This window comes from Aethalodelphis obliquidens, unplaced genomic scaffold (genome assembly GCF_003676395.1).
Source record: "Aethalodelphis obliquidens isolate GAN/ISIS:26980383/991018 unplaced genomic scaffold, ASM367639v1 scaffold14, whole genome shotgun sequence".
NCBI lineage: Eukaryota > Metazoa > Chordata > Mammalia > Artiodactyla > Delphinidae > Aethalodelphis > Aethalodelphis obliquidens.
In genome coordinates this window covers 3,499,495-3,525,697 of record NW_020837958.1, presented here as the reverse complement: position 1 = coordinate 3,525,697, position 26,203 = coordinate 3,499,495, and the positions used below count along the sequence as shown (strand labels likewise).

General features: G+C 40.5%; 1 protein-coding gene across 16 annotated transcripts in view; it reads right to left on the bottom strand.

Annotated features, from left to right (window-relative positions):
• AMBRA1 (autophagy and beclin 1 regulator 1) overlaps positions 1-26,203 on the bottom strand; it is a 175,740-nt gene that overhangs the window by 143,016 nt on the left and 6,521 nt on the right. For 8 of the 16 annotated variants that reach the window (XM_027114851.1, XM_027114841.1, XM_027114842.1 and 5 more), the window contains exons 2-6: positions 14,322-14,762; positions 2,824-3,077; positions 2,387-2,445; positions 1,333-1,516; positions 522-694 (exon numbers count right to left, since the gene is read on the bottom strand). In XM_027114851.1, the coding sequence (XP_026970652.1) occupies positions 522-694; positions 1,333-1,516; positions 2,387-2,445; positions 2,824-2,958 (551 nt within the window). In that variant the 5' untranslated portion in view covers positions 2,959-3,077; positions 14,322-14,762. Of the gene's footprint in view, positions 1-521; positions 695-1,332; positions 1,517-2,386; positions 2,446-2,823; positions 3,078-14,321; positions 15,360-26,203 lie in introns of those variants that run through there. The other 8 variants (XM_027114839.1, XM_027114835.1, XM_027114846.1 and 5 more) reach the window with 4 other exon arrangements.

The window sequence follows — 26,203 nt, the reverse complement described above, 5'->3', positions numbered from 1 at the left end:
ATTAGCTAATATCCAACTGCGATACCAAGAGGACCAAAGGAAAACAATGCATCAACTATAATTCAGGCACTATGTGCGCTGATTTTGAAAGCTAAATATGTAAATATCTACTAGCAGATTGGATACATATCTACACCTCCACTTTCCATTTCCAGAAAACCAGGGATGAGCAACTTAGCCACCAAGCTACCCACCACCTGAATACCTTTCAGGATTATTAAAAAAAAAAAAAAGCTTTATACCAAACCAGATAGCTTTGAACCTAAAAAAGATTCTAACAGCCATAGTCTACAGAGACCAGAAGATGAGGCCAATATGGAACAGCTGAAATGAACAATATGAACTGCTTCCTAGCTGATTAGCCAGATGCTTAAAAAGCAGGAAGAGCCATAGGGATAACACCCTGCCCTGAGCAGGGATAATACGGAGATAATAATCTGTCTCCTGAGGTGAAAGCACGGGTGAATGCTCTCTGCCATGTTAATCCTACGCCAGACATTGCTGGTGGGCAGAGCACTCACCGGACCCGTTCCATCTCACTAGCTGTCTTCACCACAGCAAAGGGCTCCCGTCGACTCCAATCCCAGAAGTGGATCTCATTGGCAGTAGCAATCAGCAGGAGCTGAGCCGTAGGGTGGAAAGCCAGGGAGGCAATGGCATTGTTGCTATCTGTGAACCAGCTTTCACTGCCACCCTATGAATGAACAAATCCCAGACATTCTTAGGTTACAAGCTGCCAGCAGACTGAGATGTCAATTTCAAAAAAAAAAAAAAAAAAGGGTCCATTTAACATACAACGACTACTTGTAGGGCCTACTTTAAGTATGTCCTCTGAAAACGACGTACAAAACCAGTGATCTGGCAGTGTCACAACTTTATCAGAAAAACATTACTGTCAGCTCAGTTTTGTCATTTACAATCCATAAGCAATGAGCACCCGCACAGCTCCTGTTTCTGTAGCCTGTGAAAACTCAAGCTTGGTGCATGACATGGTGCACAACAACCCATTAGCCAGTCACCAGGACAAGGAGCACGTTACTTTGATGATCATCATCAGAATACAGTACAATCCTTGATCTAAAACAAGAGAAATCCATCCTGAAGACGTCTTAGAGTGTCCTGTACTATGTCACAATGGGCAGACAGTTAAATAGGGTGTCATCTTAGAACGGAGGGCTGTCGGCTAGACTCCCTATCAGTAAGTAGGCAATGATTACTGAGGAAGTACTCAGATATAGTCCTAAGAACCTGGCTAGTCTCTCCTCCAGAGTTAAGAACCCAAGGGTAAACAAGTCTCTGCATTTAGAATACCAAAGAAAAGGAAACACTTACGTGTAAATCCCAAATCCTAACCTCCCCATCTAGGCAGCCAGAAGCAATAAGGCCTGAGATGGTGGGATGAAAAGTGACACACCATGGAGTGCGGCGGTGTCCAATCAGAGAGTGAACACACTTGCCTGTCTTCACCTCCGTGATATAGATATTATGGTTTACATGGGTGGAGGCCAAGAGAGTCCTAGGGAATCAAAGAGGAGGAAGTAAATGTGAAGCATGTGGGAGGGTAACAAACTTTATCAGCTTTGGACAAAAATGAAAATTGATACTTATTCCCCATCCCAACATGATAAATACTACGACTTGGGCATTACAAACAACAGAAACATTCTCATCTTTAAAAGCTTTCGGCTTCTCCATTCTGTCCCCAGAAGACACATAACCTCTTCAGAGAATATTCTTTCCAGCAGGGAAAACTATCACACTATTGGTGGCCTATATCACACAGGCAAAGGATTCTTACTGAGAAACTTTCCAAGTTCTGATCCTCGACGTTCATAGATTCCTTTGCTTATTCCCATTATTTTTATGGTTAGCACTGCTCATCTACTTTCTTTCCCTTTCTGATAACACTGGCAAAGCTCTGTTCATTCAGTGCTTCAAAGAGCCTTTAGGGGGCTTCCCTGGTGGCGCAGTGGTTAAGAATTCGCCTGCCAATGCAGGGGACACGGGTTCAAGCCCTGGTCCAGGAAGATCCCACATGCCACGGAGCAACTAAGCCCATGTGCCACAACTACTGAGTCTGCACTCTAGAGCCCACGAGCCATAACTACTGAAGCCCGCGCGCCTAGAGCCCGTGTTCTGCAACGAGAGAAGCCACCTCAATGAGAAGCCTGCGCACCGTAACCAAGAGTAGCCCCCGCTCGCCACAACTAGAGAAAGTCCGCGCGCAGCAAAGAAGACCCAACACAGACAAAAATAAATAAATAAATTAAAAAAAAAAAAAAAGAGCCTTTAGGGATTTGTCTTGGAAGATCAAGCTAGGCCAAATACACAGAAAGCAATGCTGTCACAAGTCTCAGGTAAAGTTTAGGTAAGGACTTGGTGGTACCTGTCTGGGCTGAAGGCCAATAAAAAGGTAGAGCGTGGACTATCCGGCAGTTCTACTCTCTGAGAAATAAACAAACAAAAGTTAAAATACATTATTTATAAACTATGGCTCACTCTATCTCAAAAGCACCAAACCATTCTAGACTAGTATTTACAGTGTAAGCTTAAAAACTGGAGACAATGATCAAGCTACAAATTGAGAGAGATAAATCTAAATTACCTTCAGGAAAAATATCTAGCTCTAAAGAAAAATGATATTTCTAGCCCATTATGCTTCCAAATTTATTAAAACCTCCCCCCACAAAAAACCAAGTTAGATATATCAATTCTCCTACACAAAATAAATTATACCCCAACTCTATGTCATTAACCCATTCTAAGGCCCCATTCTACTGTCACCCCTACAACTCCTATGTGAAAAACACCCATTTTTCTCACCTTGCCCTCCCATTTCATCCACCGGGTTTTATCTTCCACCAGCTCCTGCAGAAGTCGCTGAGCTCCAAAGGTCCGAGTGCCCCGTTCTCGCCCCCAGAGTATCCGGACAGCATTCTTCTCTGGAACAACCTTCATGGTCCTCAGTAGCCACTGTCACACCAGGCCCGGGAAGAGGAGGAGCGAGCAATAGCTCTACACGCTGAAGCAGCTAAAATGAGGCCATTCAGGTCCTTGTAAGTTGCCTTCATGGAAATCTAAGGTATAGACATTAATGTCAAAGAACATCTATTCTGCAGTCAGAGAAGGTTCCCACTGCAAATATGATTCTAGCTCAAAGAGGAAAGTACTATTCTTTTCATATTTAACGACATCTTCTCAGAAAACACCCTTCTCCCAGAACTTTTCTTCCAAGAATATTTCATCCTTAAATTCCTCCCATATCCTCCATAGCTCAGCCTTATATCTAAAGAAGAGACCATTGTCTAAAGGAGTTATTCTTTTTATCAGGCAGTAAAAACTCTTTTACTAACCAAAAGGTCTAAAACCCTGTCAAAAACAAAACAAATCACAACACAATATCTGCACTCTGGGGACTTCCCTGGCAGTCCAGTGGTTAGGACTCCGTGCTTCCAATGCAGGGGTCACAGGGTCAACCCCTGGTCCGGGAATTAAAATCCTGCATGGCACACAGCACAGCCAAAAAAAAAAAAAAATCTGCACTCCCCGCTCTGTGCCAAGCTGCTTCCCTAGTTGCTAGTAGTCCTCCTTATCACTTGGGCAGCCTCCAAACTAAAGGACACGTAACCGATTTTAAAAGGCTATTACTTAAGGTATGGTTCTTATGCAGCAGCTTCAATTCTATCTCCTACCTAAAAGCAAGTGCACAGAATCACTTAGAGGTACCTTTCTCATTCTCTTTTTCTCTTCCCCACTCAAGTTCCAGAATAGAGGACAGAGGAAAGAGAAGAAAAAATTTCAATTCCTTTTTCTCATCCACTGCAAGCCTTAACTGTATAAAACTGTCACAAAATAAACACAAATTCTACTAAAATGTCAAATAGCAGCAAAATATACACATGTGCAACAATTAAAGAACTGTGGTCCCTCCAAACAATGGAATATGCAGCCCAATGAAATGACATTTGAAAAGAATACGTATATAAACCTCATTCATTGCAACACTGTTTCTTCAACTATATTTTGAAAAAATTCAAATATACAGAAAAGTTGAAAACAGTAGAATAAATACCAACTACTCACCACTTAGACTCAAGAATTGCTAATATATTGTCAAATTTGCCTCATTTATCTCTATGGATAGAGATATATAAGGGTTGTTTTAATTTTCCTGCGAACCATTTCAGCAGGCATTGAGATATTCTAATCCTATATACCTCACTGTGCATCTAAGAATGAAGACATGTAACTTCATAACCACAATACCATTATCACACGCATTATCATTTGTGCCTTTAATACACCAAATACACCAAAAAGTGTCTTAAAAAAAAATCCAGGGCTTCCCTGGTGGCGCAGTGGTTGAGAGTCCGCCTGCCGATGCAGGGGAAACGGGTTCGTGCCTCGGTCCGGGAAGATCCCACATGCCGTGGAGCAGCTGGGCCCGTGAGCCATGGCCGCCGAGCCTGCGCGTCCAGAGCCTGTGCTCCACAACGGGAGAGGCCACAACGGTAGAGGCCTGTGTACCGCAAAAAAAAAAAAAAAAAAAAAATCCAGAACCCAATCAAGGTTCAAGCAACGAATTTGGATGTTATGTCTCTTTAGTCTCTTTTACTCTTTTACTCTTTTACTCTTTTACTCTAGAATGGCCTCCAAGTTTTATTTTGGTTGGTTCTGTTTATGCTTGTTTGGTTGTTTACAACACAAGCTTTTTAAAAAGACCAGGAGAGTTGACTTGTTGACTTGCAGTTGACAGTTACATCCTAGTTTTGTCTGATTATTTCCTCACAGTGCCATTTAACTTGCATCTCTATCCCTAATACTTCCTGTAAACACTGACTAGATTTAGGTTAAGAGGCTTGGGCAAAAATGCTTCTCAGGTGATGCTGCCTATGTACCTCATCTCATAATGCAGCACATCATATTCTCAGACTGTTCCATTTAGTGAGACCTGGTAAATTACATGATCATCTGGCAAAACATGATCACTTGGTTGAGTCTGTAACAGCCAGAGCTCTCTTTATAAAGGTATATTTCCCCCTTTACAGCTACTGATCTGTGGCTAACGTTCGGTACCATGTGAATATGCTGTTCCTCTTCAACCTTTTGCTTAATCATTTAGCAGTCACTGATGATTCCTTTTTAAATTATTTCATTTGGGGGCTGGAATACGTTGATTTTCCAATTCCATCATTATTTCTACATTTATTAGCTGGCATTCTTCTGGAAAGAACTTTCCCTTAATAACTGAAGCAGAGTAAATGCTTAATTTTTTTCCCTTTAATTACTACTTCTTATTGTTTGTAATAGCAAAAATTGGGCACAACCCAAGTCTCTAAAGGGGACTAAATGACTAATCTACCGTAAGGAAAATTCTATGGGTACTAACAGCAAGAGATCTCCAAGATACATTGTTCAGAGGAGGAAAAAGCAAGGAGCAAAACAACATATATAGTAAGGCTAACTTTTGAAAAAGAGGAGAAATTAATGGTACTTATTAGGAACTGAAGGGACAAGGTAAATGGAGACAAAGACAGAAGCTAGACTTCTCAGTGTTTTTGTTTTATGTCATTTTTATTTTTGAAATTACCTATTCAAAATTTATTTTTAAAATATTTAATAATGTGAAAAAATACATGTTACGTGAAAAAAGCAGAACAGAAAATTATATATACAGTATGATCCAAATTTTATTTTTTTTTAATCTTTACGAATAATGATAGAGGCACTTCCCTAGTGGCACAGTGATTAATAATCCACCTGCCAATGCAGGGGACACGGGTTCAAGCCCTGGTTTGGGAAGATCCAACATGCTGCGGAGCAACCAAGCCCATGTGTCACAACTACTGAGTCTGCGCTCTAGAGCCCGTGAGCCACAACTACTGAGCCCACATGCCACAACTACTGAGCCCACATGCCACAACTACTGAAGCCCGTGCACCTAGAGCCCATGCTCCACAACAAGAGAAGCCACCGCAATGAGAAGCCCACACACCGCAACGAAGAGTAGCCCCCACTCACCGCAACTAGAGAAAGCCCACGCGCAGCAACGAAGACCCAATGCAGCCAAAAATAAATAAATAAAATTTTTAAAATCATAAAAAAAAACAATGACAGAAGAGAAATATAAAAAGTTTTAACCATGGTTCTCTTTGGGTGGCAGAATTATAGGTGACAATCAACAGAAAAGGCAGTGTTCTTTTCATTTTTTTAATTTAAAAAGTAATAAATGCTTATTGTAAAAAGTCAAACAATAATCAGCTCTTTACACTTCACGAAAGGCTGCAATCTAAAAAGTACACAACTAGATGCATCCAAATACAGAAGGAAAAATACTTATCGCCTATGCTGAAATGAGTTTTCTCCCTGAATATTAAAATTTAAAAAGCGAGAAAGATTCTACAGAAAAACATAATTCCAAGTTCCTAGTCGCATACAGCACAAAGTTCCCTAAGGATTGATTGAGGAACACTCTAGCCTGTATCCTTGTAGTACAGCTCTCATCCCCCAGTAGCTACAATATAAATACTATGTACACAATGAATATGTCAACACAGTGCAGGCCAACCTCCTGCATAAACTAAGGATGAACTAACTGGAAAGAAATAATCTCCTTGGTGACCCTGATAACTCATGGTTTAAAGACCAAAAGTCTGGAAGTGAAACTGCCACAAATCTGAAATACAGTTCCCATCCATTCACCTTAAACCTTAACTGAGCTTATAATTTTTTTAGAGCCAATCATTCTTTTACCTAATATAGAGAATTTCAGCAGAAATGAGTTTTGAGGGTTCCTTGCCCTATAGTGCAACATTAAAAGTACTTTTAAACCATTTATAATCTTATAACATGTGGTGAACACAGCAGCAGTCCAATTCCTAAAAAAAGTCTGACCTTCTGACATCGTGTAACTCAAGAGGAAGAAAATATAGGTCACAAACATTGGATGATTCAGAAAACTGTGATGCAGTCTGAAGTTCCTACAGGAATCAGAAAGACGAGGGAAGAGCTGCTACAAATACCAGTTATCAAGAAAATTCAAAAACTAAAGCTCAGGATTACTGAAGAGCTTGTCTACCAATTCCCAGAGACCTACACCAACAGTTCAAACAAGAGAAAGTCTGACTGATGGCAAGAAGTCAAAGGAACTAAAACAACTGCACAGTCTCTCTTTTGTCTGAAGAAAAAATATTTGCTGTTTCTTTAAAAGGATAAGGGGCCTTCTCCTGATACACTCCTTACAGCCACCTGAGAAGAAATTTCACTTTGTTCTCCATAAAGAACAAAAGGAGCTAAATCAAACTGCAGTCAGGCACGCCTGTTGCTGAGGAGGAAGTGCCAGTCAAGTGTGTTTTTCATTTCTCTTTTTAAAAAGGAGGAAGAAACAAGTTTCCCAATCTGTCCCTTAAACCAGATCGGGACAAAGGGTGCCAAGAAGAGTCTTTGTGATACCATTTCACAGGCCCCCGGAATCAATCCTCAATCACCAAAAGCCTCGTGCACGTACAACCAAAAGGGCACGACTGGGATATGTACATAACACAAATATTATTTGTTATTCCACCCCATTTCTAACCACCACCCCCCATAATATGATGATCACTCTAAAAAGATGGGAAGATAACCACCTTGGAAGGTTTTCTCTGCTTAATTCTAGGACAAAATTATATTTAACGAGCACTAATAAAAGTCACCTAGAGATTATGCACAGCCCAGTGGAAACTAAAGTCAGACTTACAGGTTCTCCTTGCAATTTGATCACCTTATGCTAGCAATTTCACTCCAGCTTCAAGCAATATGACTTTGGACAAGTTATTTAACCTCTTTGAGACTTTTCTGCCCCCTTTGTAAATAGGAATTGCAATATCTGCCTCATCAAGTTGTTGTGAGGCTCCAATAAGTGTGGTGGAGCATTAAGACCACTGCTGTTATTGTTGTCATTATTATTGAATCCCCTTTGGGGTTCACCACGGTTTCCCTCACCAAACAATATGGCCAATTAAAACCTCTGAGACCTGAGATGCCACGATTTCCAAGAGTAGCAGATTCCTAAGAAACATTTCAAAGGCTGTTACCAGACAACAAAATAAAAAGTACTCAGGGAAAGTACCGCACTCATTTGTGTAGCAAAAATAATTAAATGAGATTTGGGCTACCTCTACATAAAAAGTGAATTAAAAAACAGAACCAACAACTTAGAGCTGTATCTGGAAAACCTGGCTAATAATTCACACCCCAAATCCTCCCTACCAATAGCATTCCAGGGGTATGAATCAGAAAGTTATTAGGCCTGGAAGCACTGTTAAAATGCAGTCCAATGATCTCATTTATTTGAGTAACTGCATCTCTCTTCACTTCACTATGCCCATGTAGGCAAAGTCTAAGAGTCAAATCAGCCATGTAATACCAACATATATCCCAAAATAACATACAGGATTCAACCCAAGGTTAACTCTTTTTTTGTTGTTTTTGCTTTTTCTTTGTTTGGCCGCACTACGTGGCATGCGGGATCTTAGTTCCCCAACCAGGGATCAAACCCGCTCCCCCTGCACTAGAAGCACGGAGTCTTAACTGATAGACCGCCAGGGAAGTCCTGAGGGTTAACTCTTTAAAAGAAAAAAAAAAAAAAACCTTTAAATACTAAACCTAGGATCACCTGCATAAGTAGAGTTCTCCCAACAACTGGAAAATTAACTACAAAATGTCAGGCCTTTAATTAGAGGCCTAAAAGTGGCCCAGTACTCTTTAGAAACTCCATGTGGGTGGAAATACACAGGGTTTTCTACAACTGGCAGCTCGGTTTTCATTAATAGGACTTTCTACAGGGCATTTCAGGACACTTCAAATGACACCATATATGATCCGAGTCCAAAAATGTAAGCACCACAGCAGCAACCATCCCTGCCTCTATATAGCTCTTGCCTGACTCCTAGAGTAGACTGAACTTGGAGGGGAGCAGGGAATTTGGGGCAAAGCATCACAAATCTAGAACTGTTATCAGGTAACAAACTCTGAAAGCAAACACACCTGGAAGCATAAGAACTTCAACTATTACCTGAGTGGTGTATCTACTGTATGCAGAGTACTAAAGGATATCCTAGGATATACCAAACTGCTAATTGTGGTTTAAGATAGAGAAACTTTAAGTTTCTCTAAAGTTTCTCTAAAGTTTTTCTTTAAAGTTTCTCTAAGTTTCTCTAAAGTTTCTCTAAAGTTTCTCTGAAGTTTAAGATAGAGAAACTTTAAGTAATGTTTGTTTAATTTTTTCATCCATAATTTCTAAATAAGAGATAGTATAGTATAGTGATATATGGGTCCTGAAATCAGACTGGCAATTGAATCCCAGCTCTGTCATTTTCTTGGTACATGAAGGTTTCTTGGTACATGAAGGTTTCTTGGAACAGTTACTTAACCTCCCTGTACTCCAGTTTCATCATCGTAAAAGACAGTATGTATATGATAGGATTACCACAGGGATTAAAAGACTTACCAAATGAAAAGTGCTTGCTACTATATAATTCCAGTGCTTGTACCAAAATAATACCTTCATTCTATAATGAAGAATTACAGAATCTAATGAGAAAAAAATATTTAAGGCCACAAAGTCCTATAAACAATCAGACTAATTAAAGACAAATTCTTCTAGGCAAAATGAGACTGTCCACTGCAAAGGTCTCCAAACCATTTCATATAAAAAAAAAAAAAATCTTACCACTGTAACCTTTAAAAAAATAATAAAATCTCGAGATAATGGTTAAAATAATAATAACTAACACTTTCATAGTCCTTTTCATTCCCATTGTTCTTAGCACTTTACATAAAGTAACTCATTTACAATCCTCAGGTACATAAGGCCCTAAGAGAACAAGTCACACTGTCGGTGCTGGATTCAGAATCCAAACCCAGGCAGTCTGGCTCCAGAGTCTACATACTTCATTACAACAGAAAACTCCCTAATGCCTGAGATAAATTCTCCTATGTGGTCTCTCCCCTATTTCATGTACTAGTCTCACATGTATTAGGCCTCAATCAATGTTTCACTGTCTTACCATATCAACTGGATATCAGCTTGCTTTCTATTTTTAATGTTCAGTTCCTCAAAGGTCAAGAAATTAAAGAATGATGCTGAGGGGAATTCCCTGGCAGTCCAGTGGTTAGGACCCTGCGCTTTCACTGCCAAGGGCATGGGTTCAATCCCTGGTGGGGGATCTAAGATCCCACAAGCCCCACGGTGCGGCCAGAAAAAAAAAAATGCTGAGGAAAAATGAAAAAAATTCTCATTCCTTCCTTTACAGCAACTTATTTACATAGTTTTTGCGAGAAAAGGGGACTTCAAAACCTTTGACCATAAATACTCTGAATTTGATAAAGTGCCAAGTAAGACTATATGATGAAATTCAGCTACTATGTGTTTACCCTACAAACCTACCAACTCCATCCAAATAAAAAAATTACCTATTAGGAAACAGAGATAGATGCCACAGGAATTTACTTTTGTATGGCAACCAGGATAGAACATAAATCTCAAAAAACACGGTCAACAAAGAATGTAACTGAACATACTCTGTCATGTCTGTGCATACCCCTTTGTCAGACATGAAATATGACATCAACACACCTGAGGAAAGAAAAAGGGGAGTCTTCAATGTAGAGCCTCATACCAGCCCTTTCTCATCCACATGGCAGACACATATGCTAGTGACCTCCGTGCATTACTAGAGTTAGGATTCTCCACAACTAACTTAGTCTACCTGTCTGTGATAGGTTCTCTCCAAGGACAGTCTCCATCAATTCCTTCTACCCTGCTGCTCTGCCCATCAAGAGATAAGAACATATTTTTCTCTCCCTGAATCTGGGCTGACCCTGTGACTTGCTCTGACCACAGAATATGGCAGAAGCGATAATGTGCCAGTTCCAGGACTGACAGCATCCACTTTCACTCTTGGAAGCCAACCACCAGGCTGCAAGGAAATTCAGGATGTCCCACTGGAGACAGAGACCATATAGAGAGACCTGGATGATAAGACACTACTAGGAGAGGCCACATTGAAGGTGCCAGACCAATGAGTTGAAATCCTGATGCCCTGTCTAACCCAGCCCAGCCACCAGCTGAAAGCAGACAAATGAGTGACCCCAACTGATGCGACACAGGGCAGAAGAATGAACCAGACAAACCCTGCCCAAATTCCTAACCCACAGGATCGTGAGAAACACATCATTGTCTCAAGCCACAAATATGGAGGTGGTGTGATACTGTGATTTATAATAAGAAATACATATTTGGTCTTAGTCCCCATTTTTGGCACAGAGCTCCTAAAACCCTTGAAATTTCTTGAGTGATAGAAGTCTTCTGTCATTCATAAGGAGTCTCTTTTAAACTTATGCTAACAGGTGACTTAGGGAGGTACCCCTAGAAAGCCTCAGGATGGGGCTGGTCACCAGAAAGACCAAGTGATTAGAAGATTGGAACTTTCAGTCTCACCCACTGACCTCTGGGACAGGAAAGGGGATAGATGGGCCTGCAGATTAAGCGCTATAAAAACTATTGAAGGGACTTCCCTGGTAGCGCAGTGGTTGGGACTCCTCGCTCCCAGTGCAGGGGACCCGGGTTCAATCCCTGCTCGGGGAACTAGATACCACATGCATGCCACAACTAAGAGTTTGCATGCCACGACTAAGGAGCCCGCATGCCGCAACTAAGGAGCTGGCGAGCCACAACTAAGGAGCCCACCTCCCGCAACTGAGACCCAGTGCAACCAAATGAGTAAACAAATGGATATAAAAAATACATACACACACACATACATACATACATACATACTACTGTACAAGATCTGATGAGTTTCCAGGCTGGTGAACACATTCACAGCCCAGGAGGGTGATGCACCCCAGTTCCACAGGGACAGAGGCTCCTGTGCTTGGGACTCTTCCAGATCTTGCCCTATGTACTTCTTCATCTGGCTGTTCATCTGAATCCTTTATAATAAACTGGTAAATATAAGTAAATATTTGAGTTCTGTGAGCCACTCTATCAAATTAGTCCAACCCAAAAAGGGGGTTGTGGGAACCTACCACCTATAGCCCATCAATCAGAAGCACAGGTTACAACCTGGACTTGCAATCAGCGTCTAAAGTTGAGGGGGTGCAGTTTTTTGGGACTGAGCCCTTAAACCTGTGGGATCAGATGCTATATCCAGGTAGAGAGCGTCAGAACTGAGTTAAATTTGTCGGACACCTGGTCAGTGTCTGCTGAGAATTGGAGAAATGCTTGCCAGTTTTGGAAAAAAAAAACACACATCAGAGGTGGTTTCTGTACAGCAACAGATAACTAAAACACTACTACCTAATACCCAGTGTACGTAATGCCTTGTTAGGACTCCATCTTCCTCACTAGACTATAAGCTCTGTGAGGGCAAAAATCATGTCTGTCCTAGTCCAGTACCTACTTTAGTGCCTAACATAGAAGAGAATGAATATGTGTGTGTATTTATATCCAACTGTGAGGAAAGCCCAAAACAAACACCAAACTCTCATAAATAGCAACACCTAGGTGAAAAAAAAGTGGTTAGTTATAGGTAGTGCTGTTGGTTCGAGGTCATAAATTCAATTTCTACGAGTCAAATATCTCCAAAAAGAGAAAACTTTGTACCATTAACTAATCTCAACAAGTCATTTCATTATGTACATGTCATTAATCAAGACAAGGCCAGGCAACAGAATATGAACAGGGCAAATCCATCCCTACCACTACTAAGGGGGAGGGGGGCTAAACCTAAAAAAATACATATACAGAGATGACAGGAGTCTTTTGTACTTTTTATACTCATATAACAATGCTTCTTTATACTCATATTTGAAACACAGCATATTTAGAACAAAATACAGAAGCAGTGGATTTTCTGAGAGCAAGGTTGGGAATATGGGATATTGTATCTTCTGAGCTTGAGAGTGCTGGATATAAAAGTGATGTGATTTAATGGGGAAAGATAAGACTAATAGGTAAGAAGCTTCAATGACTGATTCCTACCACTGAGGTGTTATATAATCTTGAACAAATCACACTCTACATATAAAAACTGAAAGTAATAACACCCTCTCTTTCTACCTTAAAGGAATAATATCCTTGGAGTATCTTACGAGTCGCAAAAAGTTCAAGGCAGGATTACAACTTTTCTAAGTAAAAGCCAAGTTAGGAACCAACAGTAATCAGAATAAACAATAAATGGGACTTCACACAAAGAAGTCCGGCACATGCAGCTCTAAGAGAAAGTGCAAAGGAAACTACAGTGGCTATGAAGCAGAATCAGAGAGTACCTCTAATTAATCACCCGACGAACTAAAAGCAAATAATTTGATGGAATCAAGACCTATACAATCAAAATTATACACAGCCCCTTTATAAGCAGCCAAAGACCAGAAATAAAATGTTAATAGAACCTGCACCTGTACTGTAGACATGCACAGCATTTATGTTCAGAATTATAAATACTCTAAAATACAACTGGTCTGCCTCTAGAAAGTTAGGCTAAGAGACAATAGTGAATCAAGTACCTGTAAAAGGTTGTCAGCCCAAATTTACCAAGAGATAAACAAGCAAGGTAACCTCTTTTTCTCATATCTATCTTTTTCTCATACACTCCCCAGGGCGTTTTTTATATATAAACTCTGTGTAAGGAAGACCACTACAGGGTATATCACAAATAAGCTAACAACTTTCCAAAATGCTTTGAACATATAAAACTAAAAAATTCTAGTGACTGTTATTATAATGAAGGGGAGAAAAACACACCAGCTTTTCTGCTATAGATTTTGCTGACTACGGCTTCCTAAAGTAACTCACAATGATATAACCTAATGTCTGCAACATAGTAAAGTTTACGCTCCTATGATCAAAGCTAGAAACAGAAAGCCGTAAGACCCAAATTTGAGACTGACAATCTTCCTTACTCTCACTTACCTCAGAAGAATGAAGAGAAAAGAAACGAAGCTTCACCTGCAAACTCTTCTGGGGAAAACAGTGAGCTGAGAACCCCTGAAAACTCAAGGAAGAACACAGAGGAAACCACTGAACCAAAAAGAAATTGAAGCTCAATTTTTGAGTCCCAAGCTGTCAACAGAATCAGGACCAGGAAGGCTACTGCTAAGTGCACAAAAATGGCAAGAGATTTCCTACTAGCAAGCAAAAAAGAAAGAAAGAAAGAAAAAAGAGTAGCTTTTGATGGAAGAAATTTCACAGAAACAAAAACAGCTTAACCCCAGAAATGGGAACTGACCCCAGCTGCCTCAGGCAAACAGGCCTAATAGCTTTGGCAACAACATACCTTTCATCCACCAACAACATTAGGAGGCTGAAGTAGAGCCGATTTCAAATCACGAAGGATCACATCTTTCTGTTTTCTGCGTAGTCTTTGGGAAAAAGAGTCCAGCTCTCCTCCCTGGAGTACCACACTGCCCCCAGTAGTTCCTGGAAACTCCTGGAGCCACAGCAACAGTACTGTAAAAAGCTTTGAGAACATTAAGCCAGGTATCCTCACAAGCCCAGACAGGTAAGATTACTCACCAGACAAATAAGAACATTTAAACCTGGAAGAGGTTAAGAAATTCATCTAGGTTTGCAAGATGAGTCAGTAGGCAAAGCAGGATTTGAATTCAGGCTTTTCCTTCAGATAGTATCAGAGCTTGACTCTCAGTCCTTGGCTCAGCAGATACTGTGTTCAGTGTTCTCCAATGTTAGAGTCAGCCCAGGTCAGGTTCTTGGCTGACTAGAATAGGGAAAGGAAAAATTTCCCTCAAGGCTTCAGGAAAAGGAGAAGTCAAATTATTAAATGCAGAGCTCTTATGCTAAAAGGTCCAGATGCCCTTCTACCTTGCCAATCACATTTCTCAGCCAATCAAAATAAGGCACTGGATTTTAAGAACCTACTCATTTTAAGCTCTGACTAGAAGTTGGATGGTATTTTCCCTACTTCCCAAATAAAAAACACTTAAGGGGGACTGGAAAGATGCAAAAGCAATAACAGACAGCCAGCAAGTGTTTACTGAGTATCTATGTACTCAGCACTATTCTAGGCACTGAGGATACTACAGCAAATGAGAAATACCTGCCCTCAAGGAGCTTATGTGATTATTTATGTAATTTAAAAAATGATGACACTTTCAAGTACTGATAAATGTTAGGAAGAAAATATGAAAAGTAATGTTTTTGGGGGGGACAGATTAAAGGAAGGAAATCAACAGTTCAGAATCACTTTCTAGTTTTCTATTACTATGAGCCTGAGAAAATATGAATAACTCAGGAGAAACTTTAAAATATTTTCATACAAACTAATACTATAATAAATATAATCCAACATCACTTCCTATTTTTTTTTTTTTTTTGCGGTATGCGGGCCTCTCACCGCTGCGGCCTCTCCGGACGCGCAGGCCCAGCGGCCATGGCTCACGGGCCCAGCCGCTCCGCAGCACACGGGATCCTCCCAGACCGGGCACGAACCCGCGTCCCCTGCATCGGCAGGCGGACCCCCAACCACTGCGCCACCAGGGAAGCCCTATCACTTCCTATTTTTAAATAAGTATATATAAGACTAAATTTGAAATAGCATTAAAAGAAAGTATTCTTATCTCAAAAGTTACAGCAATCTTAAAGCCTTACAAGTACATGGCAGTAAGATCCCAATATTTTATCCAATCATCCACCAACTGATAAAGACAAGCCCAGTGGCAGAGTATAACACATATATTTAAAGCAATACTTTTATCGAACATTCACTGAATATGTGCTACACACCTGACAGTGCTAAGCACTTTTCCACACATCTTATTTACTTCTCACAGCAACACTATGAAGATAAGTACTATCATTATCCCCATTTACAAATCACAAAACTGAGGCTTAGAGAGGTTAAATGATTTGTCCATGTGGAGGAGAGATTCAAAATCAAATCAGATGGGACTTCCCTGGCAGTCTAGTGGTTAAGACTTGACCTCCAATGCAGGGGGAGTGGGTTCGATCCCTGGTCAGGGAGTTAAGATCCCACATGCCTCAGGGCCAAAAAACCAAAACATAAAACAGAAGCAATATTGTAACAAATTCAATAAAGACTTAAGAAAAAAGAAAAAATCAGATGCCAAAGTGCATACTCTAACCACTACTCTATATTGTTTCTACAGAACAAGCACTTAAACCTCAGATACAGAAAAAAATCCTTTTCGTGTCCTCACACCTAGGTCAAAATTACAAAGAGTTAATTCAGGAGACAGAAAGAGAAGGAATAAATCTGAATGAATCTGAGTCAGAACACAGTGCTGTAACCTTAGGCAAATTCCACAATACCCATGCCTCAACCTCCCTATCTATAAAGGAGTTAACCACACCAGCACTAACCATTACTTGCCTCCAGGTAGGCTGTGAGTGTAATAAATACACAGATCATCAGTTGAAAGAAACAAGGAAAACTACAGCGTTATTATTATTGCCTTGTTGCTAGAGCAAAACACCAGAAATCAACATAAATAAGTTATGTACACCAAGAATGTAGGGTTTGAATATGTACTTTGAAAGGCAATCATATAAGTTGTTTTACCTCTAATTTTTTTCCTTTTTTTTTTTTTAAATTTAAAAAAGCAATACAGGGACTTCCCTGGTGGTTCAGTGGTAAAGAATTCGTCCTGCAATGCAGGGGACGCGGGTTCGATCTCCAGTCAGTTGGGGAACTAAGATCCCACAGGCCGCAGGGCAACTAAGCCCTCGCGCCAAACTACTGAGCTCGCACACCTCAACGAGATAGCCCACGTGCTGCAAACTACAGAGCCCACGCGCTCTGGTGCCTGCACGCCACAACTACAGAGCCCATGTGCTACAACTAGAGAGAGAAAACCCGCACTCCACAACTAGAGAGAAGCTCTCATGCTGCAACGAAGAGCCCGTGCGCCACAATGACCAAAAAGATCCCACATGTCTTAACGAAGGTCCCGCGGCCGCAACTAAGACCCAATACAGCCAATCAATCAATCAATCAATCAATAAAGTGGGGTGGGGGGAGCAGTACAGGAATTTCCCTGGCGGTCCAGTGGTTAAGACTCCAAGCTCCGAATGCAGGGGGCACGGGCTCAATCCCTGATTGGGGAACCAAGATCCCACATGTGGCACAGCATAGCCAAAAGAAAAAAGCAACATATACCATACATCATTTATCCCAGAGAACGCATGTTTGCACAAAAAAAGGTACACAAATGTCCACAGCATCTCTATCAGTAATAGTCAAGGACTGGGAAAAAACTCAGATGTTCTTCAATGGGCAAGTGATTAAACAAACTGAAGTATATCCAAACCATGGAATACTACTCAGCAATTAAAAAGAAAGGGGCACTGGGACCTCTCTGGTGTTCCAGCGGTTAAGACTCTGCACTCTCAATGCAGGGGGCCCAGGTTCCATCCCTGGTCAGGGAACTAGATCCTGCATGCTGCAACTAAAGACCGACACAGCCAAATAAATAAATAAGTACATAAATATTAAGAAAGAAAAGAAAGGAGCACTATTGATTCATGCAATTTAGATGACTCTACAGGGAATTACACTGATTGAAAAAGGCCAATCCAAAAGGTTACATGCTGGGAATTCCCTGGCGGTCCAGTGTTTAGCACTCAGCACTTTCACTGCCTGGGCTGGGTTCAATCCTTGGTCGGGGAACTAAGATCGCATAACCAGCAGCGAAGGCAAAAAAAAATTTTCTTTAATTAAGAGAAAAAAAAAAAAGTTACACACTATATGATTTTATTCACATAACATTCTTTTTTAAAAAAATTAATTTTATTTTTGGCTGCGTTGGGTCTTCGTTGCTGCATGTGGGCTTTCTCTTGTTGCAGCGAGCGGGGACTACTCTATTGCAGTGCGTGGGCTTCTCACTGTGGTGGCTTCTCTTGTTGCAGAGCACGGGCTCTAGGCACGTGGGCTTCAGTAGTTGTGGCACGTGGCTCAGTAGTTGTGGCTCCCGGGCTCTAGAGCGCAGGCTCAGTCATTGTGGCGCATGGGCTTAGCTGCTCCGCAGCATGTGGGATCTTCCCGGACAAGGGATCGAACCCATGTCCCCTGCAATGGCCGGCAGATTCTTAACTGCTGCACCACCAGGGAAGTCCCACATAACATTCTTGAAATAACAGGTTGCCAGGGACAGATAGGGCCGGGGGAGTGGGAGATGGGCCATCTTCCCCAGGGGGTATCTTCCCTTGATCATCTGCACAAAAACTTTATTGCAACTTTATCCACTGCACTATCAGATCATTATGATTTGGTGCGGGGGGGAGCAGCAGTGGCTATAAAATGGCATCAGGAGAGATCCTGTGGGATGGAAATGTTCTGTATCTTGACTGTGTCAATGGCAATACCCAGGTTGTGACAGTATTCTATGGTTCTGTAAGATGTTACCATTGGGGGAAACTGGGTAAAGGACACACAGGATCTATCTCACTATTATTTCTTACAACTGCACGTAAACCTACAATAACCTGTAAACAAAAAGTTTAATCAGAAATGAAGGCAACACATGCCTCTTGTAACAAGTAAAACAGTAGTCTGTGGTCAATCTCTTTCCCTACCCATTCTATTCCCTCCCTCTTGAGATAACCATGCAAACTCACTGCTCATACAAACAGGCATGCATTTAATACTTTTTGTTTATTGTATCAAAATGGGATCATACATACTACACATTACCCTGCAGCCTATCTTCTTCACCTATCATCACTATATCATAGAGAGCTAAAAAAAAAAAAAATTTAAGTGCCAAGTAGGATGGCAGGTATAGAAAATTTTCTGACTGGGGCAAATCTGACAAATGTTTACCGTGCTAATGTGCCATAGCTGAGCCAGGTGCATTCAGTGAGAGCACAATATACAAATAGCATTCTAAAGAGATCTGCAAAAATGCAAGTTCTTCAGCAGCTCTTCGAGGATCCCATCCCCCTCTCTGCCTCCTCCATGGAACCATCCCGGGGGGCCCATGGAAGAAGAAATGCTAAATGATTTCTTTTCAGCAGAAAACTGCAAGGGGGGATAATTCTCCCACATACTGAAGCCATAGCAAACAAACTTCCCTGAAAATGTATTCCTCCTTCAAGCAGAAGTGCAAAATATATTGTTGATAACATTTAAGACATCCATTTGTAAAAAAGCAACTACCACAATTAAGCACTTAATGTTTTATGTACTGTATCTCTAGAGCGCCCTCCTACCCCACTACCATTTTACAGACCAAAACCTGGCTTGATGTGAAATTACTTGCCCATGATCAAACAGCCAGCAAGTGGTAAAGCTGGCATTCAAAGGTACAAGTGCTTTTTCCACTTTATCAGGTTTTCCTATAATATCACATGTCAACAGAAGAGATTCAATAAGTGTAATAAGTGTATTTAGGCAGAATCCATTTTCTAAATGTCTGCTGACTTTGATTCAACCTTTTTTTCCATTTAGCATGTCTGGGGGGACTATATTATGTGCCAGGACCTATCATAGGTGACAGTGAAAGAGAGGTAAAAACAACCAAACACAACGCAGAAAAGGCCTCCAACCTCAAAGAGCTTTCAAACTGCAACTGCAATATACTGTAACTATAACTGCCATGTTGATATGTGGCGAGTGTTACCCTCAAGGAAGTACAAAGTGCTGTGGGTTTGAAGAATCCAGCTCTCCTCCCGAAATCAAGTGACATTAGCTTCTTTACAATTGTTCTTAGTTTCAATTCCACTCATATTCTACAAGTCACATATTTCTCTTCGTGATCTCTGGCAAAAGGTCTGCAATGTCCTTCTATACAAAACACTGCCCCAGACATGCTCAATTAGTATGAACAGAAGCTGCCAGCTCAAATCAGCAGAAAGCTCCTTAATGCTGTAATTTTTTGAAATTTTGGCAATGAAAAGAAATTAACCTTTTTGGTGAAATCATGGATGTGCAGAGTTAAAAGTGACTTAGACATCATTTTGAACATAGAGACTTAAAAAGGTAAAAATTCACTTGTCCATTGTTACAAGACTCACTAAGGGCAGCTCTCAGACAAAAGCCCAGGTCTCTCAACTCATTGTATGGAGTTCCTTTCCACTCCTGCTTCTTTCTTTTAAGTCCAATGAAAAACTTAGTGATGTTCAAGTTTTCTCATTTCATAAATGATAGATGCATTCATGAATCATGTGTAGTTTAAAGATGAACTTTATCAAAAACAGACATGCTAAGCATGATGAGATACATATATACAGAGGTAAAGGACTGCCTATCCTTGATAAGGCAGCTTCAGGCATTTGGGAAGGCAATGTTAATACACTAAAAAATTGCCATCATCAACATCATCATCATCTTAGCAATAGCTAGCATTGGGGGGGATACGACTATGAGCCAGGCACTCACAGTATTTACATGATATTTCTTATCCTTACAACAACTCTTGAAAGATAGGTGTTGTATTGTACACTGGTGCACACCAGGTTTGAAGAAGAATCCCCAAATTCCACAGCTACCCAGGGGCTGGGCTAGAATTTAAACTCTAGAGTCCACACTCTTTTCCCACTATCCTATGCTCCCTAGGAACAGAATAACTGCACTGCACATGTGGCTGTGACATCAAGTCACTTCAAACTCTGACATGATTTCCTGATTGGTAGTTATGTAATTAGCCATCTTTTCAATCTTCAGGTTGTCTTAACTAATTTCTTTCATGATTCCACAGTGGTCTTCCATGTTTTCTTCCTTTCCTTTTTTTGTTTTTATAGAAGCAAAACCCTTTTTCCAAATGAAATCTTATGTGAAAACACTAAAATATAAAAGAGATCAAAGTTGAGCTGCTCTGTTTCCTTTTTTTGTTTTTATAGAAGCAAAACCCTTTTTCCAAATGAAATCTTATGTGAAAACACTAAAATATAAAAGAGATCAAAGATGAGCTGCTCTGGTTTAAGCAGAATGGGAGAACCAAAGCTCTTCCTTACTCTCATGGCCATCCCTTAGGCACCTCGAAAGAACACACTAGCTTAATACAGAAGGCTGCCTTCTCCATCTCAGCTTTGCCACTCACCATCTGTATGAGGACCAGTAGACCTCAAAGCACAATTCTGGTAACAGACCTGAGACCCCTCATGCGGGAACACTTTTTCTTGTTCTTTGCAACAGAGATACCACCATCCACTTCATAGGTTTTGTTATTAACATTACGTGGACGAACAAATATAAACTTCCCAGCAGATGGTTAAGTATTGGAAAGTTGGCTCCCCCCTCTTTTATCCTGCAGAGGTAGCAGTTGTTGCCAATTCAAGAAAGCTCAATAAAATATACTTGATGGTTATCTTCAGTAGCAAAGAAGTAAACAAGCAAATGCTCCCACAGCTCAACTAAAATAAACAAGCCTAACAAACCCTTCATTAAAGGTACCAATGGTAATACCCTCTCCCAGCTTAGTTTCCCATAGTTTCCCCGTCAGTCAATGACCCATGGATCTCAAAGCACAATGTTTATAATGGACCTGAGATCCCTTATGAGTTACCATAATGCAGACCGCAAGTGTCAGATGAATGAGTTAATGTTGTTCTGAGCACCTTAAATTTGGCACTTCCTGAGGTGAGCATTTAAATTGGCTACTTAATATTGCATTTAATGAGTATTTTTATGTTCAAGTTCTACAACAGAATCTAATGTTCATTTGCCCATCTTCTGGCTTCTATTTCTCCAGGCATTACAAACCAAAAATATGCTGATGTCATGTGCACCTTCACCCAAGCAACTTTAACCTGGCCCTTCCTAAACTAGTCATTAAGAATCTATTAACCAAAAAAAAAAAAAAAAAATCTATTACCTTAGTCTGTTACTGATAATGTGTTCCCTTTTCTACATGTGTAACAGGAGACTAAATCCATTTTCATAGGAAAGAGGTTCTCAGTCCCAATCTAAGCCCAACCAACAACTATCAAATTATCAACTTTATGGAAACTGCAGGTATTGGCTTTGACCCCCTACAGTTTAGGAAGAATTATAACAATAATACATCATACAGCCATGAAAAGACTCATTTACAATAAAGAACACATCCCTAAGCATTCAACTTGGGAGCCAAGAAGATTCAGAATGCTAATCTATTTTACCAGGAGACCTTGAGCAATTCACCTACTCTCTAATGATTATTTTTTCATAAGGAAAATGAAAATATACTCATTAAAATGCCAGAGATACTGTTTGATTAACCATCAAACAACTATTTCCTGCGGTTACCAGGGACCTCAGGAAGTCGTCTTTGTCATCTCCCTCATTTCTTAACAAGTGCACACCTAAATCATCCTAGAAAGACAGTTACAAAGTCTTTGGGAAAGATATTTCACAACCTTCCTTGGTAACATTCCAGTATCTTGTAGTCAGGAAGTTGTTTCTAATTTGTAATCTATATCTTTTCCGTTGCAAATAAAACACATTCCGGGCTTCCCTGGTGGTGCAGTGGTTGAGAGTCCGCCTGCCGATGCAGGAGACACAGGATCGTGCCCCAGTCCAGGAAGATCCCACATGCCGCGGAGCGGCTAGGCCCGTTAGCCATGGCCGCTGAGCCTGCGCGTCCCGAGCCTGTGCTCCGCAACGGGAGAGGCCACAACAGTGAGAGGCCCGCGTACCGCAAAAAAAAAAAGAAAAAAAAAAAAAAACCACATTCCCTCTTGTCTTCTCCACTATGGAAAGAAACCATCTGCTTAACACCACCTGAACAATATCCCTTCAAGAGACTATAAAATATAGGAAACCTATTTCAAACAGCTTCATGTAAATGCCACATGGCTTTCAGTGGGTCACCTAGACAAAGAACGTGATTAAGAGTCTTAAATTCCCAGTTCCATCACTGACTTGCTCTGAAGAAGATATGAAGTTAAAACCATGCAGATGCTGTACCTCAATTATCCCATCAGTAAAATGCAAATAACAAAATGAGTAAAGGAGAACTCAATTCCTCAAAAAATTAACCACACGAAAAGAGATTCTCAATCCCAATCTAAGCCAACAACTCTCACATCACACACTCTATAGAAACTGCAGATGTTGGCTTTGATGCCTATGGTTTAGGAAAAATCATAACAAATACATTACCATAGGGCTCTGTAATTCCACTCCTAGGTACGTACCCAAAACAACTGAAGCAAGTACATGCACGTGCATGTTTACAGTAGCACTATTCATAATATCCAAAAGGTGGAAACAGTCTAAACAGTTCATTAATGGATGAATGGATAAACAAATTATGGTCTATACATACACAAAAGGTTATATACTAGATGATTCCACTTATATGAAATAGCCAAAATATATCAATCCATAGAGACAGAATGCAGATTGCTCATTTCCAGAGGCTAGTGGAAGGGGGGAATGAAGAGAAACTGCTCAATTGGAAAGAGAATTTACTTTGGAATGATGGAAATGTTTTGGAACTAGATAGAGGTAGTAGTTGCACAACACTGTGCAAATGCCACTGAACTGCTGTTCACTTTAAAATGGTTAATTTTGTGTTATGTGAATTTTACCTCAATAAATTATTTTAAAAGAAAAAAAAGAATGCTAGGAGAACTAATGGGCACAATAACCATAAAATGCTTACCCTTTCCAGTAAAGTCTAGGCAGAATGGTAGCCAAAATGTTTAATATTACTTCAATATAGTCAATTAGACTTTGAGCAAAGAATATGTAAATGGGAAACAAAATAGAAACCAAAATAAAGTCTAGGGTTATACAGTATCCCATATGGAAACAAGAACCAATAAATAAGTGAATGAATAAAGGGAAATAAAGTAAATAACCAAGCGTATCAGCTAATTAGCTACAGCAATAATGACCATAGGAAAGCAGTAAGAAAAAGATAAAGGTAACGTATGAACTTTAAAAACCAAAACTGGCGCTTCCCTAGTGGCACAGTGGTTAAGAATCCGCCTGCTAATGCAGGGGACGTGGGTTCGAGCCCTGGTTCAGGAAGTTCCCACATGCTGCGGAGCAACTAAGCCCATGCGCCACAACTACTGAGCCCGTGCTCTAGAGCCCGCGAGCCACAACTACTGAAGCCCATGAGCCCAGAGCCTGTGCTCCACAACAAGAGAAGCCACCGCAATGAGAAGCCTGCGCACCGCAACAAAGAGTAGACCCTGCTCGCCGCAACGAGAAAGCCCGTGCAGCAACGAAGACCCAACGCAGCCAAAAGTAAATTAATTAATTAATTTAAAAAAAGAAAGTGCTTGCTCAAAGCAGGTGGTTAATAAATATAATAATAATTTAAAAAATCCAAAACCAGTAATACTAAAATACAAAAGATCCATTAGGTAGGGAGGTGAAAATAGAAAGGCTAATGATAGCAAAGCTAAAAAGCAAAGCTAAAAAGTATACATAAAGCCTTAAACTCCAAGGCCACATATAAAGACCATGACAATCATTATCTCACCATCTTGAGAATATCCTCATTCCCTTGCCCCTTTCTGCTTTAATACAACTTTTTCGCAAGACACCAAGGCTAAGCAGGCAAGGACAACAAAATGAAAAGGTACTGTTCCTATGTTCATGGACCTTATGATATTACTTCTTTTTAAAGTCTTACTTCTTATGGGAAGACACACATGGTAATAATCTAAATATACAGACCATCTCCACTTCCTCCCTTTCCACTTCTTAAACGCACTTTAATCTGGCTCTGGCCCTACATTCCTCCAATGCTGTTCTTGCTATGATCATCAGTGATCTCTGTGTTGCTAAATCAAACAAAATACAGGTGATCACTTCCTCCCTGAAACACGCTCTTCTCCCAGTTTCTGAGATTTTCTCTTAAATTCCTTGCAGCTTGGTCCTAAGCGCTCTTCTAACTCCTCGACTATACATGCCTTTCGTCTGGGTAAACTCATCCATTTTCCTTGACTGTTAACACCTATATACTGGGGCATCCAGATTTATTTCCAGCGCCATTTTTGAGCATTAGCTCAATGACTGCTTACTTGATGGGTCCACGTGTATTATTTCACAGATATCTCACACTTAGCATGACTAAAATTGAGGCTTTCATTCCACTCCCCAACTCAAGTTAAAACCTACCCCTCCTCCAATGTTTCCACCTCAGAAATGGCAACTTCTGAGATGCTGATACTCATGCCAGAAATCTGGGAATCATACCTGATACCTCTCTCTTCCCACATATCCAATCCATCATTAAGTCGTTCTGTCCTAATTCTAAAATACCTACTGAATCTTTCTACTTTCCTCCATCTCCTCTGCCTACAGCCTAATCCAAACCATTGTCATCTTTTGCCTGGACCACTATAAGGCAGCCTAATTATTAGACTTTCCCCACTTCCTCTCTTTCCAAATTTTCCACAATTTCCAATTTTTTCCACCACAGATTTTCAAAAATTTTCACAATGTAGCCAGAATAATTTTTTAAAAATCATATATTAGGTTACAACACTCATTCTTAAAACCTTCAAAGGCTTCTGATTATACCTAGGAAAAAAATCCAAAATCCTTGACACAGTCCTGCCTAAATCTCTATCCTCATCCTATGCCCCCCATTCTTACCCACTGCTCATTGCATTCAAAGCACACCCGTCTTTTTTCAGCTTCTCAAATGTGCCAAGTTCTTTCCCACCCCAAGGCTTTCACACATGCTATTCCTTTTCCTTCCCCGTTCTTCCTTCTAGTCTCTGCTTAAATATCACTTCTTCAGAGAAACCTCCCCCAAAGCTCCAATATAATTCATGTCCCCCTGCTATAATCTTTTTTACTTTTCCATCATAAGACTTTACATACTTTGTAATTATACATTTATCGGTGTATTTTTTTGTAAATATTTATTTATTTGACTGCATCGGGTCTTAGTTGCAGCACGGGCTCTTCGTTGCGTTGCAGCAGTGGGCTTCTCTCTAGTTGTGGCATGCGGGCTTAGCTGCCCCGTGGCATGTGGGATCTTAGTTCCCCCACCAGGGATGAACCAGCGTCCCCTGCATTGGAAGGCAGATTCTTAACCACTGGACCACCAGGGAAGTCCCTATTGGTGTATTTTTTGTTTCCTGCCTCTCTCTCCTCTGGATCATAATCTCCATAAGGGTATGGACGATGTCTATTTTTTTCACCGTACTCTTGGTATAATGGCAGTAGTTTAGAGAGTTTAGAATTGTTTAAAGTATTGATACTTTAGAATCAGTATAATTTAGGGATTAGGA